This window comes from Schistocerca piceifrons, chromosome 6, assembly GCF_021461385.2.
Source record: "Schistocerca piceifrons isolate TAMUIC-IGC-003096 chromosome 6, iqSchPice1.1, whole genome shotgun sequence".
NCBI lineage: Eukaryota > Metazoa > Arthropoda > Insecta > Orthoptera > Acrididae > Schistocerca > Schistocerca piceifrons.
This window is the reverse complement of record NC_060143.1, coordinates 29,779,437-29,794,534: the sequence shown is the minus strand read 5'-3', so window position 1 is coordinate 29,794,534 and position 15,098 is coordinate 29,779,437. Positions and strand designations below refer to the sequence as shown.

Here is a 15,098-nt window from a genome sequence, read left to right as displayed (position 1 = left end):
ACCACTGCACCTCTCCAAATCATTGGAGGAATGACACTCTTCCCAGGATGCTGCCATATTTCCCAATGATAGTAAAACTTAGGTTGAGCAGAATTATGATTCATCGCTGAACACAATGCACTGCTATTCATCAGCAGTCCATGCTTCCCAAACTTGGCACTACTCCAAATTCAATCATTTCTGCCATGGTGTAAACAGCAGCCTATGCATCGGCTGATAATTCCCTACTAGGGCTGATGCTAGTCTCTGACCAATGGCGAAGGATGACACAGAATGTTCCAGGTTTTTGGAAAGCAGGTGCAGAAGACCATTTCAGCTCTGCCAGGTGCTGATAACGCTGTTTCACGTGAGTACATATCATCTCTGTTAACACTCAATATCTGATGGCATTCATGCTCCTCACATACACTACAAGTCTGATTAACAACACTAAGCATGAATAGCACTAACAGACTCTGGCAGTCTTTCTACTGGCCACAAAGAATGCCTGCTCTAATCATTCAGTTATCTGCCAATGGTGTTTACATGTACAAAGTTACACTGACATCTGACCACATCTTCTGAGTGCTTCACTGTTTTCATCATCTAGTGCATTTCTGTTGCAACTTTTATGGCAGATGCTTCAAAGTAGTAACAGATCATGCAGCAGAGCTTATGAGACTAAAGGATCTAATGAGGCATCTGACCTGATGGACATTATATGTTAGCAAATTTTACTCTGGACTTATACACCATCACGGTAACACTCATGGCCTCAGCCAGAAAGTGTGCCCAAGAGAACATGTTGGAATTTCTCCAGAAAAATTGCAGAAAGAACAGGGTGATGACCCAGACTGTCCGTAGTTCACAACACATACATAATTCCATGCTGATGATGGGCTACTGTATAAATAGACCAAGCTTGAAAGATGTGTGCCACAAAAAAGATAGATGTATCGAAATACATGAAAAATTGCATACTTTGCATGCAGAGGGTAGTTACTTACTTATTTTCATGGACATTCTTGGACCCTGTGGACAAATATCAACAGGAAGTCGCAACATCTTGACCATCACTGATTACTTATTGTGTTATGAACAATGATTGCGATGCTCAACCAGAAAGCCGAAAAAGTGGCATGTAGTGTTCAACAATTGAGCATTAAAATTTGGAACACTGGATTCTCTTGTAAAATGCCAAGGCACAAATTTTATGTTTGAACTTATGTAGCAGTTATGTTGGCTTCCATGAATCCAGGAGTTACAAACAACTGCATTACATCCACAGGCCAATGGGCAGACAGCGTGGATGCATGGAATCGTATACAAAATGCTAAATCAACATGTGAACAGCCACCATAATAACTGGAACGCATTGTTGCTCTATGTTGTAGCATCATAAAACATCAAGGTGCACAAGAACACAGATCTTCTGTCCTATGAGGTTGTCTTTGAACAAAACATGTTTTCACCTTTTGAGTCACTCAATCCACTTCCCAGGGACAATATTTCAGCCATCTGGAGAACCAAAAAGAGGGTAAAAGCTGTCTGATGCAGATTCAGAAGGCAAAGACTAAAGCTTTAAGAAGTCTAAAAGGAATGCTATGAAGAAAAGCCATACTATCAAAATACCACATTGATCAATGGTTAATGCTAAATAGTCTGTACATTCCAAGAGGGAAAAATGAAGTTCTAACTAGACCACACATTCCAAGAGGCAAAATAAAGGAGTTTGTCACATGCTATCAGAGTCACTACCAGGAAGTAGAAATGACATCTCTAGTGAAAATGAACCACAATGGTACATGTGGAACACCTTTGCCCTTTCAGAGCCACTACTGGCAGACACACTGAAAGGAAGGAGGAAAGTGGGAAAGAAGAGTAGAATGATATAGCGAAGTGAGCAGATTCCCTCTGCAACTACACATGTCCTTCCATAGGCACTGAGATCATGAGGTAGGCCACAGTAAATTTGGGAATTACTGACTGTAAATTTTGGTCACAATTGTGACCACGATGCTGAACATCACATACTCCATGTTCTACCTGTCTGATCTTCCTTTTGAAATCTTGCTTGTCGAATACCTCGCCAACCTAAATGCTACCTTGGTTCCTACTCTTCTCACTTTCCTGGACCAAGTGACTGCTGCTCATAACAACTGAAAAAGCATGGAAGAATAATTTTACCATTTGTACCAATAGCACAAGGACTATTAGCACTGAGTTATCATGAAGAGAACGTCTTCGCTGGTCACCTTCTTACTACTACCATTGTAGGGGCAGCTTGCTTCTGTGATAAGTAGGTTAACATACTGCCTGACATGGCACCAGTGTCTTTAATATCCGTTTTACTATCCATGCCATTTGGATCCTCTCTACATTAGCTCCTGTGACCTATGTAGTTGGAACTGCCTCTCTGCACCCCTGCCCCCCCCCCCCCCCCCCCTTTCCCAACCACACCCCAGCATAACCTAAATTCTCACAATTTTCTTTCCTGTTACATTTTCCACCCCTATTTTCTTGCTAAAATCTTTTAACCCCCTTCCTCTGCCCCACATTTTGTCTCTCTCATCCTCTTTTTGTAAATGCCACATTCTCAGGCCCCATTTGCTATATCCACTGAGAGCTGCATGCTTCACATTCTGTCATAATCACTTCATCCCTTTCTTGCTCCATACATCTTATCTCCTCCCACTTGCACGACACATTTCCTTTTCCCTCAAATCATCCTGAGCAATTAGTGATTCAGGATGCAAGTGGATGTGTTTGGTGTCTATGTGGTGAGACTATTCGTTATCCCAGCAGAAACTGGTAGCATGAATGCCAGTTAAGACTCTGTGCTGTTGTATTTATCTGTCAACCAAACATTAATCACTTACAGGTAAGTGGCTGACTCTTCTCATTTTCCAGTCAGCTGCGGGTCACTCCCAGAGTTGATCAGGGTTCTTTGGCTTGCAACTGAGTGGAGTGTCTCAAGCAAAGGCTTCACTGACTCTGTGAAGGCCTTATCTGCAGAGTTCTAGTCCTGTGTTATCGGATGGGGAATTTGTAGGACTCCCCTTGATAGGTCAGGGGTGCACTACACAAAGCAAGCAGTTATTTGGGTAGCAGTGGGACACCAAACCAAGTTCAGAGGGGTAAACACACTTCAACTGTCAAAATTTTATCAGTAAACTGTCTAAGTATTTGAAACAAAGTTCCCAAAATTTAGTGCACTCCAACAAAGTTCTCACACTGAAGTTATTCTTGGGATTGAGACCCAGCTAAAACCTGAAGTAGAAAGCTCTGAGATATTTAGTGAGTCACGGAATATTTATAGAATGGATAGATTAGATACCTTAGAAGGGGAGTGTTCATTGCAGTTGACAAAATCTCTATTGAGGTGGAACCTGAGTGTGGCAGTGAAGTTATCTTGTCACATATAGGTGGTCAGGACAAAAACAAGTTAATTGTTAGATGTTTTTACTGACAACCTGATTCTGCTATGACAGTTCTAGAATCATTGAAAGTAAGTCTACAGTCAGTAGTGGGTAAACATCCTGATCATGCATTACTAATTGGAGGTGACTTTAACCTACTGAGTAGAGACTAGGACTTCTACGAATCCACTGCAGGGGGTATAAAGAGACAATCTTGCCAAGTATATCTGAACATGTTTGCTGAAAACTGCCTTGAGCAGCAAGTTTGGCAACCCATACACAATGGAAATATCTTTGAATTGTAGCTACAAACAGGCCAGGCCTTATTGATAGCATCAGTATGGAGATGGGGACTAGTGATCACGATGTCATCAAAGTGATGATGATTATGAAGGGTTATAAATCAATCAAGAAAGCTAGGAGAGTGTTTCTGATACAAGAAGCAGATACACAGTCATTAGCATCTCACATAAACAGTGAATCGCAATCATTTAGCGTGATGGACATAGAGGAATTATGGGCAAAGTTTAAACAGACTGTAAATCGTGCTCTGGTAAGTGGATTACTGACGATAAGACCAACAACGGTTTATCAACTAAATCTGGGAAATGCTGAGGAAGCAAAGGCTGTTGCACTTTTGTTTCAAAAATGTGCAAACCATAACAGGCAAAGGTTGGTAGAGATTTGTGTGTCTGTGAAAAGATCTATACACAAAGCATACAATAATTACCGTCATCCGACCTTAGCTAAAGATCTGCCGACAACTTGAGAATTCTGGTCCTACACAAAATCGCTAACCAGGTCCAACCACTGTCAGCTGCAAAAGCAGAAGATGTGCTTTGTTGGTGCTGCACATTTTAGTACTTTTAACTAAGACAAACTCACACCAGTGTAGAAATGTGCACAGAATGAGCTAAGTGAAAAATCCATGCAATACATACGTTTATTTATACATAATTTTAGAAGATAGGGGTGCGGGGTGTCGATGGGGTCAGGAGGTTGATGGAGTCAGGTGAAAGGTTTTATTGGGGGCCTAGGGTTCTGAGGATTCCTTGAAGCTCTGCCTGGACATCAGGAATGGGATTACCTTGGCAAACTTTGTATGTAGTGTTGTCTGAAAGCTGACGCAGTCCCTCGGCCACATACTCCCGTCTATCAAGTACCACGGTCGTGGAACCCTTGTCCGCCGGAAGAATGACGATGGATTGGTCAGCCTTCAGATCACGGATAGCCTGGGCTTCAGCTGTGGTGATGTTGGGAGAAGGATTAAGCTTTTTCAAGAAGGATTGAGAGGCAAGGCTGGAAGTGAGAAATTCCTGGAAGGTTTGGAGAGGGTGATTTTGAGGAAGAGGAGGTGGGTCCCGCTGTGACGGAGGATGGAACTGTTCCAGGCAGGGTTCAGTTTGGATAGTGTCTTGGGGAGTTGGATCATTAGGAGTAGGATTAGGATTATTTTTCTTTGTGGCAAAGTGATATTTCCAGCAGAGAGTATGAGTGTAGGACAGTAAATCTTTGACGAGGGCTGTTTGCTTGAATCTGGGAGTAGGGCTGAAGGTGAGGCCTTTGGATAGGACAGAGGTTTCGGATTGGGAGAGAGGTTTGGAGGAAAGATTAACTACTGAATTGGGGTGTTGTGGTTCCAAATTGTGTTGATTGGAATTTTGAGGTTTTGGGCGGAGTGGAGCTGTCCACCCTTACCTCCTACCTACTTCCTAAAATTCACAAACCCAATCATCCCGGCCGCCCCATTGTATACATATTATTATTATTATTATTATTTTCGATTATTCCCATTTAAGAGAGCGTTTGAACTTGAATTCCTTTATGATGATTGTTTATGTTTTTTCTGAGCCCAAATTTTCTTCATGTGTTCACTGTGTTGTTTCTTTCGCTCCACTGTCCATTTGCATCCTGGTCTCTTCTGTGTTGTGGTGTCAAATTTATGTTTTTTGATGATGTTCCTGAACTCAGTTCTATTTCGTTGATGGTTGGCGGTTTAGCGTCAGGATTTGGTGTAGACGTCTCGTAGTGAATATCCTCTGTAGTTCTTTCACAGTTGAGAAGTTTGTTGAAATAGTCTGCGAGGATTTCGCAGTTATTCTTCGTGTTAGTTTCCAGTGAACCATCCAGTTTCTTGAAACAAAGATTGGGTGGCTGGTATCCTGCAATATGTTTTTTAAACGTCTTATAAAAATTCCTGGTGTTGTTCTTCTTAAAATCTTGTTCTAGCTCATCTAGTTGCCGTTTGTCATAATTTCCTTTTCCCTCCGAATAGTTTTTGATGTTTGTTTTTGGATTACTAGAAATTGTTGCCACTTTTCTGATGTTTTGTGACTATTGAAGTTTTTCCAGGCATTGGTCCTTTCTTCTATTGCTTGGTCACATATTATATTCCACCACCTGTGTTTTCTCCTTCTCGGGGGTTAACCCAATTTCATTGTGGATTTGAGGACGTCCACAAGTTCTGTCCCGTTTGTGGTGTTTGTCTGAGTAATTTCCTGTAAGATGTTTTCCTTGTTGAGTTTTATGTATTCGGGGTCTGGTCTCAGCACTTTGTTTAGTTTTGGCTTTTTTCTATAGGGTTGTAATCTGGTCTTTATCTGTAGGAGATGGTGGTCTGAGTCAAAAAATCCTCTTCTCGTTTTCACATTCAGAATTTCTGCTGTGTTACTCTTGGAGATGGCCACATGGTCTATCTGGAATTCACCCAACATTGTGTTGGGCGACTTCCAAGTATACAGTTTCTTGTTGGGTTTTTTGAATTGTGTTGACATAATTACGAGGCCGAAATTTTCGCAAAAGCTTATCAATCTTTCCCCATTCTTGTTAGTTCTCTTGTGAGCTGTATGGATTCCAGTGATTTCCCTGTATTTTTTCTCTGTATACATAATTTTATATATATCAAAAAACAAAGATGATGTGACTTACCAAACGAAAGCGCTGGCAGGTCGAAAAACACAAACACAAACATACACACAAAATTCAAGCTTTCACAACAAACTGTTGCCTCATCAGGAAAGAGGGAAGGAGAGGGAAAGACGAAAGGATGTCGGTTTTAAGGGAGAGGGTAAGGAGTCATTCCATACCGGGAGCGGAAGGACTTACCTTAGGGGGAAAAAAGGACGGGTATACACTCGCACACACACACATATCCATCCACACATATACAGACACAAGCAGACATATTTAAAGACAAAGAGTTTGGGCAGAGATGTCAGTCGAGGCGGAAGTGCAGAGGCAAAGATGTTGCTGAATGACAGGTGAGGTATGAGTGGCGGCAACTTGAAATTAGCGGAGATTGAGGCCTGGTGGGTAACGGGAAGAGAGGATATATTGAAGAGCAAGTTCCCATCTCCAGATTTCGGATAGGTTGGTGTTGGTGGGAAGTATCCAGATAAGCCGGACGGTGTAACACTGTGCCAAGATGTGCTGGTCGTGCACCAAGGCATGTTTAGCCACAGGGTGATCCTCATTACCAACAAACACTGTCTGCCTGTGTTCCTGTGAAGCACTGTTGGGTGTGGTTGGCACTTGGTTGGGTGACCATCCAGACCGCCATGTGCTGTTGCCATTTTTCGGGGTGCACTCAGCCTCGTGATGCCAACTGAGGAGCTACTCGACCGAATAGTAGCGGCTTCGGTCAAGAATACCATCATAATGACTGGGAGAGCAGTGTGCTGACCCCATGCCCCTCCTATCCGCATCCTCCCCTCAGGATGACACAACGGTTGGATGGTCCCGGTTGGCCACTCGTGGTCTGAAGACACAGTGAGTGAGACTGTATGTACAAGAACAGTCTGCCGATTTGAAGTTCTAGATACACTTATTTTACTGTTTGCACTGCTTCTGCATAATCTTTCATTGATTGTATCAGTACCCATTTGTACTGTGATATATTGTGAAATTTTGAACATCTGCAGGTGCTGCGATATACTTGTACTTTTAGTGTCAATTATAGACTTAAACTTAATTGTGCTCTTTTAAAATTTTTAACTTAATTGTGCTCTTTTAACATTTTTGAGAACAGTAAGCCTATCCTCATTCAAAACGATCATTCTCTTATTTCATTTTACAATTATGTGAGAAACAGGTTATTTTTGAGAATTTTCAGATGCTCACAAAACTATAATTTCGTAAGTTACCATTACAAGTGCTCTGGATATGTAATTTAGTTAGTAGCATATCTTCGTTTGTGGTTCACAGTTCTGCCAAAGAATACATTACTCCTGAAATTCATTGTATATCAATGCAAATAAATGTGCATTTTTGAGAATTTTTGGAAGCTAACATAGTCCCTTCATATAATCTATGAGCAATTTGCAGTAAATCAGCATTTGTGATTTAGTTACCGTAGCAGATATTCTAACTAATATATTATGTTACAGCTAGTTTTTCCTTAAAGAGGAGTAGCCCTAAATATTATCAGCATTTAATAAATTGAGTTTGCAAACGACTATAATTAACCTCAAAATGTTTTGGGAAAGTAGGAATTTTTACCACGGGCTTTTGTGTTGTCTTAACAGAAATCTTGTTTTGTTTATTTGCTTCAGTTATTATAGGAAATTAGCAACTTTTTAGCTCAACAGATTAAAAGATAATTAGCAGGCTTAATTTAAAGTTATTTTTTCGCTGCCTTCTAATACAATGCACTAACCAAGATGCAGCCCCACTGTGAACACTGTTCTCAAACATGGGATGAATTGGTTCATATTTGTAAGCAGCTGGAAATCATCCTGACTGCTGTCGAATGATTGGCAGCTGTTGTGAATCAGCTATGTTGGAAGAGCTCCCAAGTGTCGTGTGCCTGTGATACTGGTGTCAGAGATACCTCAAGTACTATGCTCTCCTCTGGATGCTATCTTCTCTGCAGAAAGTATGGATCTGTCATTATTCATTCACTTGACTGGGAGCGCCATGTCAATGGTAGATCTAGGCGTCCAGTACAGGGTGGACGAGGACCAGGGGGACTCAAGGTGATGTACCGATCCCTTTGACAACAAGTTTGAGGTGCTGTCTCTCACTGCAGTTGAAACTGAGCCAGTGGGACTCACTCCACCTGTTTGTCTGGTGTCAAGAGGAGGCAAATGTAAAAGAGTAGGGGTCTATTAATCATTGGCAGTTGAAATACACAGTGAATGATGGTACCCTTTAGGGAAAGCCAGCAAGGGTCAGGAAAGGACACCAGATGCACTCAGTGTGTATGCCTGGGGGCCTCATTCAACATGTTGAAGAGGCTATTCCAGGTGTCATTGAAGGAACAGATTGCAACCAACTGCAGATTGTGGCACACATTGGGGAAAATGATGTCTGTCAACTAGGCTCTGAGGTGGTACTTCGGTCAACCCAGTGACTGGCAGAGAAGACCAGCCTTGTGCATAGAGTTTCAGCAAAGCTAATGATTTGCAGCACTGTCCCCAGAACTGACTGTGGTTCTGAGATGAATGAAAGGACTGAACTAGAAACTTCGAAGGTTCTGTGAAAAACTAGGCTGTACTTACTAGACTTGTGGCACAGGTTTGGGAACTGTAGGGTCCCCTAAATGGGTCAGGCGTGCACTACACATCAATGGCTGTTACTCAGGTAGCTGCCTGTGTGTGGGGTGTACAAAAGAGTTTCTTAGATTGCATGACTCTCCATCCAATACACATAATGACAGCTGTAAGAAACACAAAAGTGACAGTGAAAGGTCAAAAGAAATGCCTCCCACAGGTGGGAGTATTAAAATCCTAATGGTAAACTATTGAAACATTCAAAACAAAGTGCCAGAGCTTGAAATATTCATGAAAAGCAGTGAAGTTCATATAATACTAGGTACAGGAAGCTTGTTGAAACCTGAAATTGACAATAGTGAGATTATTGGGGAAAAGTTAAGTGTGTAAGATAGGCAAATGGGAAATGGAGGTGGCGTATTTGTTGCAGTAGACAAGAAACACAAATCCAGTGAGACGGAAATTGAAGCTGTAGGTGAGATTGTTTTGGCAAGACTAAGATTTGGGGTTGGGCACAAAATGATAACTGGACCCATCGGCCACCAGACTCATCTTCTGATGTAACCGAAAACTTTAGAGAAAATCTCAGTGCACTTGTACATAAGTTCCCCAATCATATTGTAATTATTGGTGGAGACTTTAATCATCCACCAATTAATGGGGAAAGTCACTGTTTTGTCAGTGGTGGGTGTGATAAAGACATTCTACTAAAATTTACTAAATGCCTTCTCTGAAAACTACCTACTGCAGATAGTTAGGAACCCCACTCATGATGGAAATATACTGGATCCAATAGCAACAAATACACCTGACCTCTTTAAGGATGTCCACATCAAAACTTGTATCAGTGATTATGATGTGGCTGTGGCAACAGTGATTACCAAATTACAAAGGACAACTAAAACAAGCAGAAATATTTGTATGTTCAGTACACCAGATAAAAAGTCAGTAGTGTCATATCTCAATGAGGAACTTAAGACTTTTAGCACAGGGCAGGAGCATGTAGAAGAACTGTGGCTCAAGTTTAAAAGAATAGTTGACCATGCAATGGATAGATATTTACCTAGTACAACAGTTCAAAATAGGAGGGAACCTCCACAATATACAGCCGTGTAAAGAACTCGAGATTACTGCATAAAAGGTGCGAAACAAACCGCAGGGCTATAGATAGAGAGATGCTGAATGAAATGCATTTGCTGTCAAGAGAGCAGTGCATGATGCCTTCCATGACTGCTGTAGCAGAATGTTATCAAGTAATCTTTTCTAGTAATATGCAAGGACTGTTAGTGGCACCAAAGTTAGTGTCCAGATCCTAGTGAAAGAGACAAAAACTAAAATTGTGGGTACCAAAGGAAAAGCTGAAATGCTTAAATTCATTTTCAATGTTCCTTGACAAAGGAAAACCCAGGAAAACTGCCCCAATTTAATCCTCTTATCACCACAAAGATTAATGAAATAAGTATTAGTGTCAGTGGTGTTGAGAAATAGCTGAAATCATTAAAACTAGACACCGCTCCAGGCCCAGATGGAATCCCTGTCAGAGTCTAAACTGAATTTGTGGCTGAGATAGCCCCTCTTTTATCTATAAGCTATTGTAGATCACTCGAACAGAAAACTGTGTCCAGTTCTTGGAAAAAATAACGGGTCCCACCTCTCTACAAGAAGGGTAGTAGAAGTGATCCACAAAACTACTGCCCAGTATCCTTAACAGCAATTTGTTGTAGAATCTTAGAACATATTCTGAGCTCAAACATAATGGGTATCTTGAACAGAAGGACCTCCTCACTGCCAACCAGCTTGCATACCGAAAACATCGATCACATGAAATCCAACTCGGACTTTTCTTGCATGACATACTGAAAGCTTTGGATCAAGGCAATCAGTTAGATGCAGTATTTCTTCATATCCAGAAAGCACTTGATTCAATACCACATCTACTCTTATTGTCAAAAGTATGATGATATGGGGTGTCAAGTGAAATTTGTGACTGTATTGAGGACTTTTCAGTAGGGAGGATGCAGCATCTTATCTTGGATGGAGAGTCATCATCTGGTGTAGAAGTAACTTCGGGTGTGGTCTGGGGAAGTTTGTTGGGATCCTTGCAATTCAATTGGGTTGAGATCTGGTGAGTTGGAGAGCCAACACATCAATTATAACATGCCACTGTGTTCCTCGAACTACTCCATCACACTTCTGGCCTTGTGACATGTTGCATTATCTTGCTGAAAAATGCCACTGCCATTGGGAAACATTATTGTCATAAAGGTGTGTATGTGGTCTGCAACCAATCTACGATACCAGCTAATAGGTAGGTAGTCATAATATTCTGGCTGATCAGTGTACGATACATAATTTGACCCATGGATGCCCATGTGAATGTTCGCCAGAGCATAATGGAGCCACCGCCAACTTGTCTTCATCCCACAGCACAGGTGTCAAGGAGCTGTTCCACTGGAAGATGATGAATTCACGCCGTCCTATCGCCAAGATGAAGAAGGTATCAAGATACATCAGACCATGCAATGCTCTGCCTCTGATCCAATGTCCAGTGCTGATGGTCATATGCCCATTTCAGTGTTTGGTGCACTGTGTATTCATAAGACTTGTATTCTATCCAGCATAAAGTCTGATGTAAGTTGCACCACAGTTCACCACCTGTCCTTCTTAGCAGTCTGCCCTGCCTACAACATCCGACATCTGTGATGAGGGGTGGCCACACAAACCCCACGTCTGGATATGGTTTCACCATGTGTTGAAAACACTCACCACAGCACTCCTCGTGAACACCCGACAAGTTGTACTCTGAAATACTCATGCTGAGGCTTTGGGCCATCACAATCTGCCACTGGTCAAACTCAGATGGATCACGCCTTCCTCATACAACAGATGAACAGCACACTCACTGATATTGCATGCACCATGTGTGAGTTTGTGTAGCACCCATTCCTCACCAGGTAACACTGCTATTGTGTGGACAAGTTTTATCGATAGTAGGTTCGTTTAATCTGTGGGAGAGTGTCACAGAGACATTGAAAAATTGAACTGGAAGACTTTAAGATAGATGTAAACAGTCCTGAGAAAGTCTATTAAGAAAATCTGAAGAACCGGGTTTACATGATGACGAGGAATATATTACAATCCCCTATATATTGCTCAGATAGGGATTGAGAGGATAAGGTTAAAAATAATTACTGCAAGCACAGAGACATTCAAACAATCATTCTTCCTGCACTCCATAACTTAATGGAATGGGAAGAAACCATAATAACTGGTACAATGGGATGTACACTCTGCCATGCACCTCATGTATCAGAGTATAGATGTATATGTAGATTTGCTATAAATTATGGATGAAGGGCAGCACCTGACACAGTATCCCACTGCAGACTCTCAGATACATGAGTGGCTCAAACTCTTCTTACATACTAGAATAATTGTTGGCAACATCGTATTGTACCAAAAAAATAAATTTTATTTAAATTCAACCAAAAGTTTGTTCAGATAATCAAAGAACACAGATACACCTCACAGAAAAGTCACTGGGATATCATTCACACAGACCTTCGTCAATCATTGGACTGCTCAGTAATTACAGTCAGGAATGGTTACTGTAGTTGCTATGTGGTTTCTCTGTGGTTTGTTTGATTGTGCACATAAAATATTGATAATCAGCACTTGTCATTATGAGCAAAATTACTCAGTCTCCATAGGCCTTTCTCCTCTTACGCACAGAGACTTTTCATTTATGAAATAAATAAAAATGCAAAATAATTTGTCATGCAGCAGATTTTTACCTTCTCAGATAGCCAGCTGGTGTCATCATTTCACCAGGAATTATAAGGAAGATGTAACAAGAGAGAGATAAAAGAAAAGAAAGGTTTTCAACAGTTTTCATGCCGTCCTTGAGAATAAAAAAGTATTTTCTTGTGAAATACTGTAGATGGTAAACATGCAAAAAGAACAATAATAGTAATTTATTAAAACACACACACACTCAGAGGGAGAGGGGGAGGGAAGGGGGGAGGGAGAGGGAGAGGGAGAGAGAGAGGGAGAGAGAGAGAGAGAGAGAGAGAGCACAGCAACATCATAACAATTTGTACATACAGAACTAAATATATAAAAAGGTCTATCTATGCACTTTTTGAAGAAAATCTGATACCTGTCAGTGAGTGGTGTTATCACAAGTCTGCCAGAATTTCCCAGATACTCATATCCATAGTTAAAATATGTGTTAGTTTGACGTATAACACAATCATCAATTTCACGGTCCCAATAAAACCGTAGCTGGGACAACCATTCAAATGCTGTTACATCCATGCAATCTAAAAGGATTACAACATTTAATTAAATATCTGTTCCACAGCAATTCTTAATTTTTTTATTGTTTAGAAGCATTTAACTACTTACTGGATCTGTACATCTTGTCAATCACATCTCTTGCATGAATTTCAATAGTAACCAATGCTACTACTTTGAGTCTTTGTATTTTTGTAAGGCTGCCCCTGATAGCGTCTGAGAATTTGCCCAAAACTTGATTCTAAAAGTGCAGACACATAATTAGCCACAGCACATTTCAAATTAAAAATAACCACTACAATAATAGCCAAATAAATCAGACAATAAAAGTTATAGAAATGGTTGACAAATATGGAATACCTGCTTTCGTCTGAGCTTCTTCAATGGGCTTCTTGTTTCCAGAACTTTACAATACATCAATGTGCGCGTACAGTCTGTAGTCCACTGGATCTGTTTATACAAAATATTTCCATTCCATTGTAAATACTCCTCATCTGAAATGCTTTCTAATCGTGGCCTATGATGGAATGTAATTAATGCAGTGACAAAAACTCACCTGACTGGAAGTAATACACATTTGACCTGGCCAATCTTTTATCCAAACATCTCTTTTTGTCAAATTTTTTCTGAGTGAAGCTCTGCAGTTTTTCAACTGAATTCTTAAAGTGCAACGCATAGTCCTTTCTGAAACAAAATATAAAAATGGTTCAAAACATTCATCCAAAAGTATCGGTACAAGACAGGCACATAATCTTTGTGACAGATGTTAGTGTGCCTACAGATAGAACATGTTTCAAGACATAAAATGTCACAGCACACAAGCAACTGTAGAGTAAAAAGTTCCACTCTGAAAATTTCTTAACAAATAAAGCAGGAAAAGTGGATGAAGCAGAGGAGGAAGAGTAGAAATATTAAATAATATTTTCAATATTTTCAACCGGTAATGCTGTGGGACATTGAAAGCTTTATTGTAAGATACACTGACTTCTTCTGAACAGCTTTACAGTCAATATGCACTAGTCTAAGGTGAGGATTAGTATTATATTTCACAAAAATCTTAACTCAGATTTGCACAAATCTTCAATTTTTTACATCATACTCGAAGAATGTAATCCTCTCAAACTAAAGGAAAAAAGCAGGGTAGATGGGGTTTAAGATGTTGTTGATGAAGTATTCTGTAGAAAATAATCTGAAAGCTTTGATCAGAGAATTTGGGGAAGGAAAGCAGCTGTTTTTCCTTTCCAAAGGAACCGCCCAGTATTTGCTTTAAGGAAACCTTGGAAAACATACACTGGGACGTAGGAATGGAATTTAACTGCTGTCCTCCAAAATGTGAGTCCAGTGTCTTCATCACTGCACAAACCCATTTGTTCTCACAACAGAAATTGCCCAGACCCTCAAAACGGCAATGTACAAAGGTTTATATGTCTATGTTGTATTTTTTTCGCGTGAAACCTCAGTGCAGTAGAACACCTTCTCATTTAAAACATAAAAAGTATAAAACAAGAAACAGCTTTATAAAAAGTTTTATTATTTTCAAATATTAAAGCAGTAATCGAACAGTGTAAAGTTCTAAAGTAATGGCCACCAAGAGGAATCATCCAAGTCTAAAAATAAGTAAGGCAGAAAGTAAAATGTTATAGAATCTAAATGCCTAAGGGCTCGAACTCTGAAATGGAGCAAGAACAGGATGATAATAGTGCTAATGATGATGGTAATATTGATGATAACTATGTAGGGACTTCAGAAAGTAACATTTTTCATCCCATTCTAGAGCACATTTTCAGAAGAGAGTACACGTACTGGTTTTCCTGCACACATAATTATGATGTGGTATGGATACCAGATGAATCACATTGTGTGAGTGAAATAGCACAGCAACTGGGAGCTTACTCCAAAACTGAGGTATGTGGGA

At 40.4% G+C, this 15,098-nt stretch overlaps 1 protein-coding gene across 1 annotated transcript in view; it reads right to left on the bottom strand.

Annotated features, from left to right (window-relative positions):
* Positions 1-15,098, bottom strand: part of LOC124802831 (dynein axonemal heavy chain 2) — a 1,031,222-nt gene that overhangs the window by 588,194 nt on the left and 427,930 nt on the right. The window contains 4 exon segments of the mRNA XM_047263843.1: positions 13,047-13,209; positions 13,295-13,424; positions 13,544-13,633; positions 13,740-13,867. Coding sequence (XP_047119799.1) covers positions 13,047-13,209; positions 13,295-13,424; positions 13,544-13,633; positions 13,740-13,867 — 511 coding nt within the window.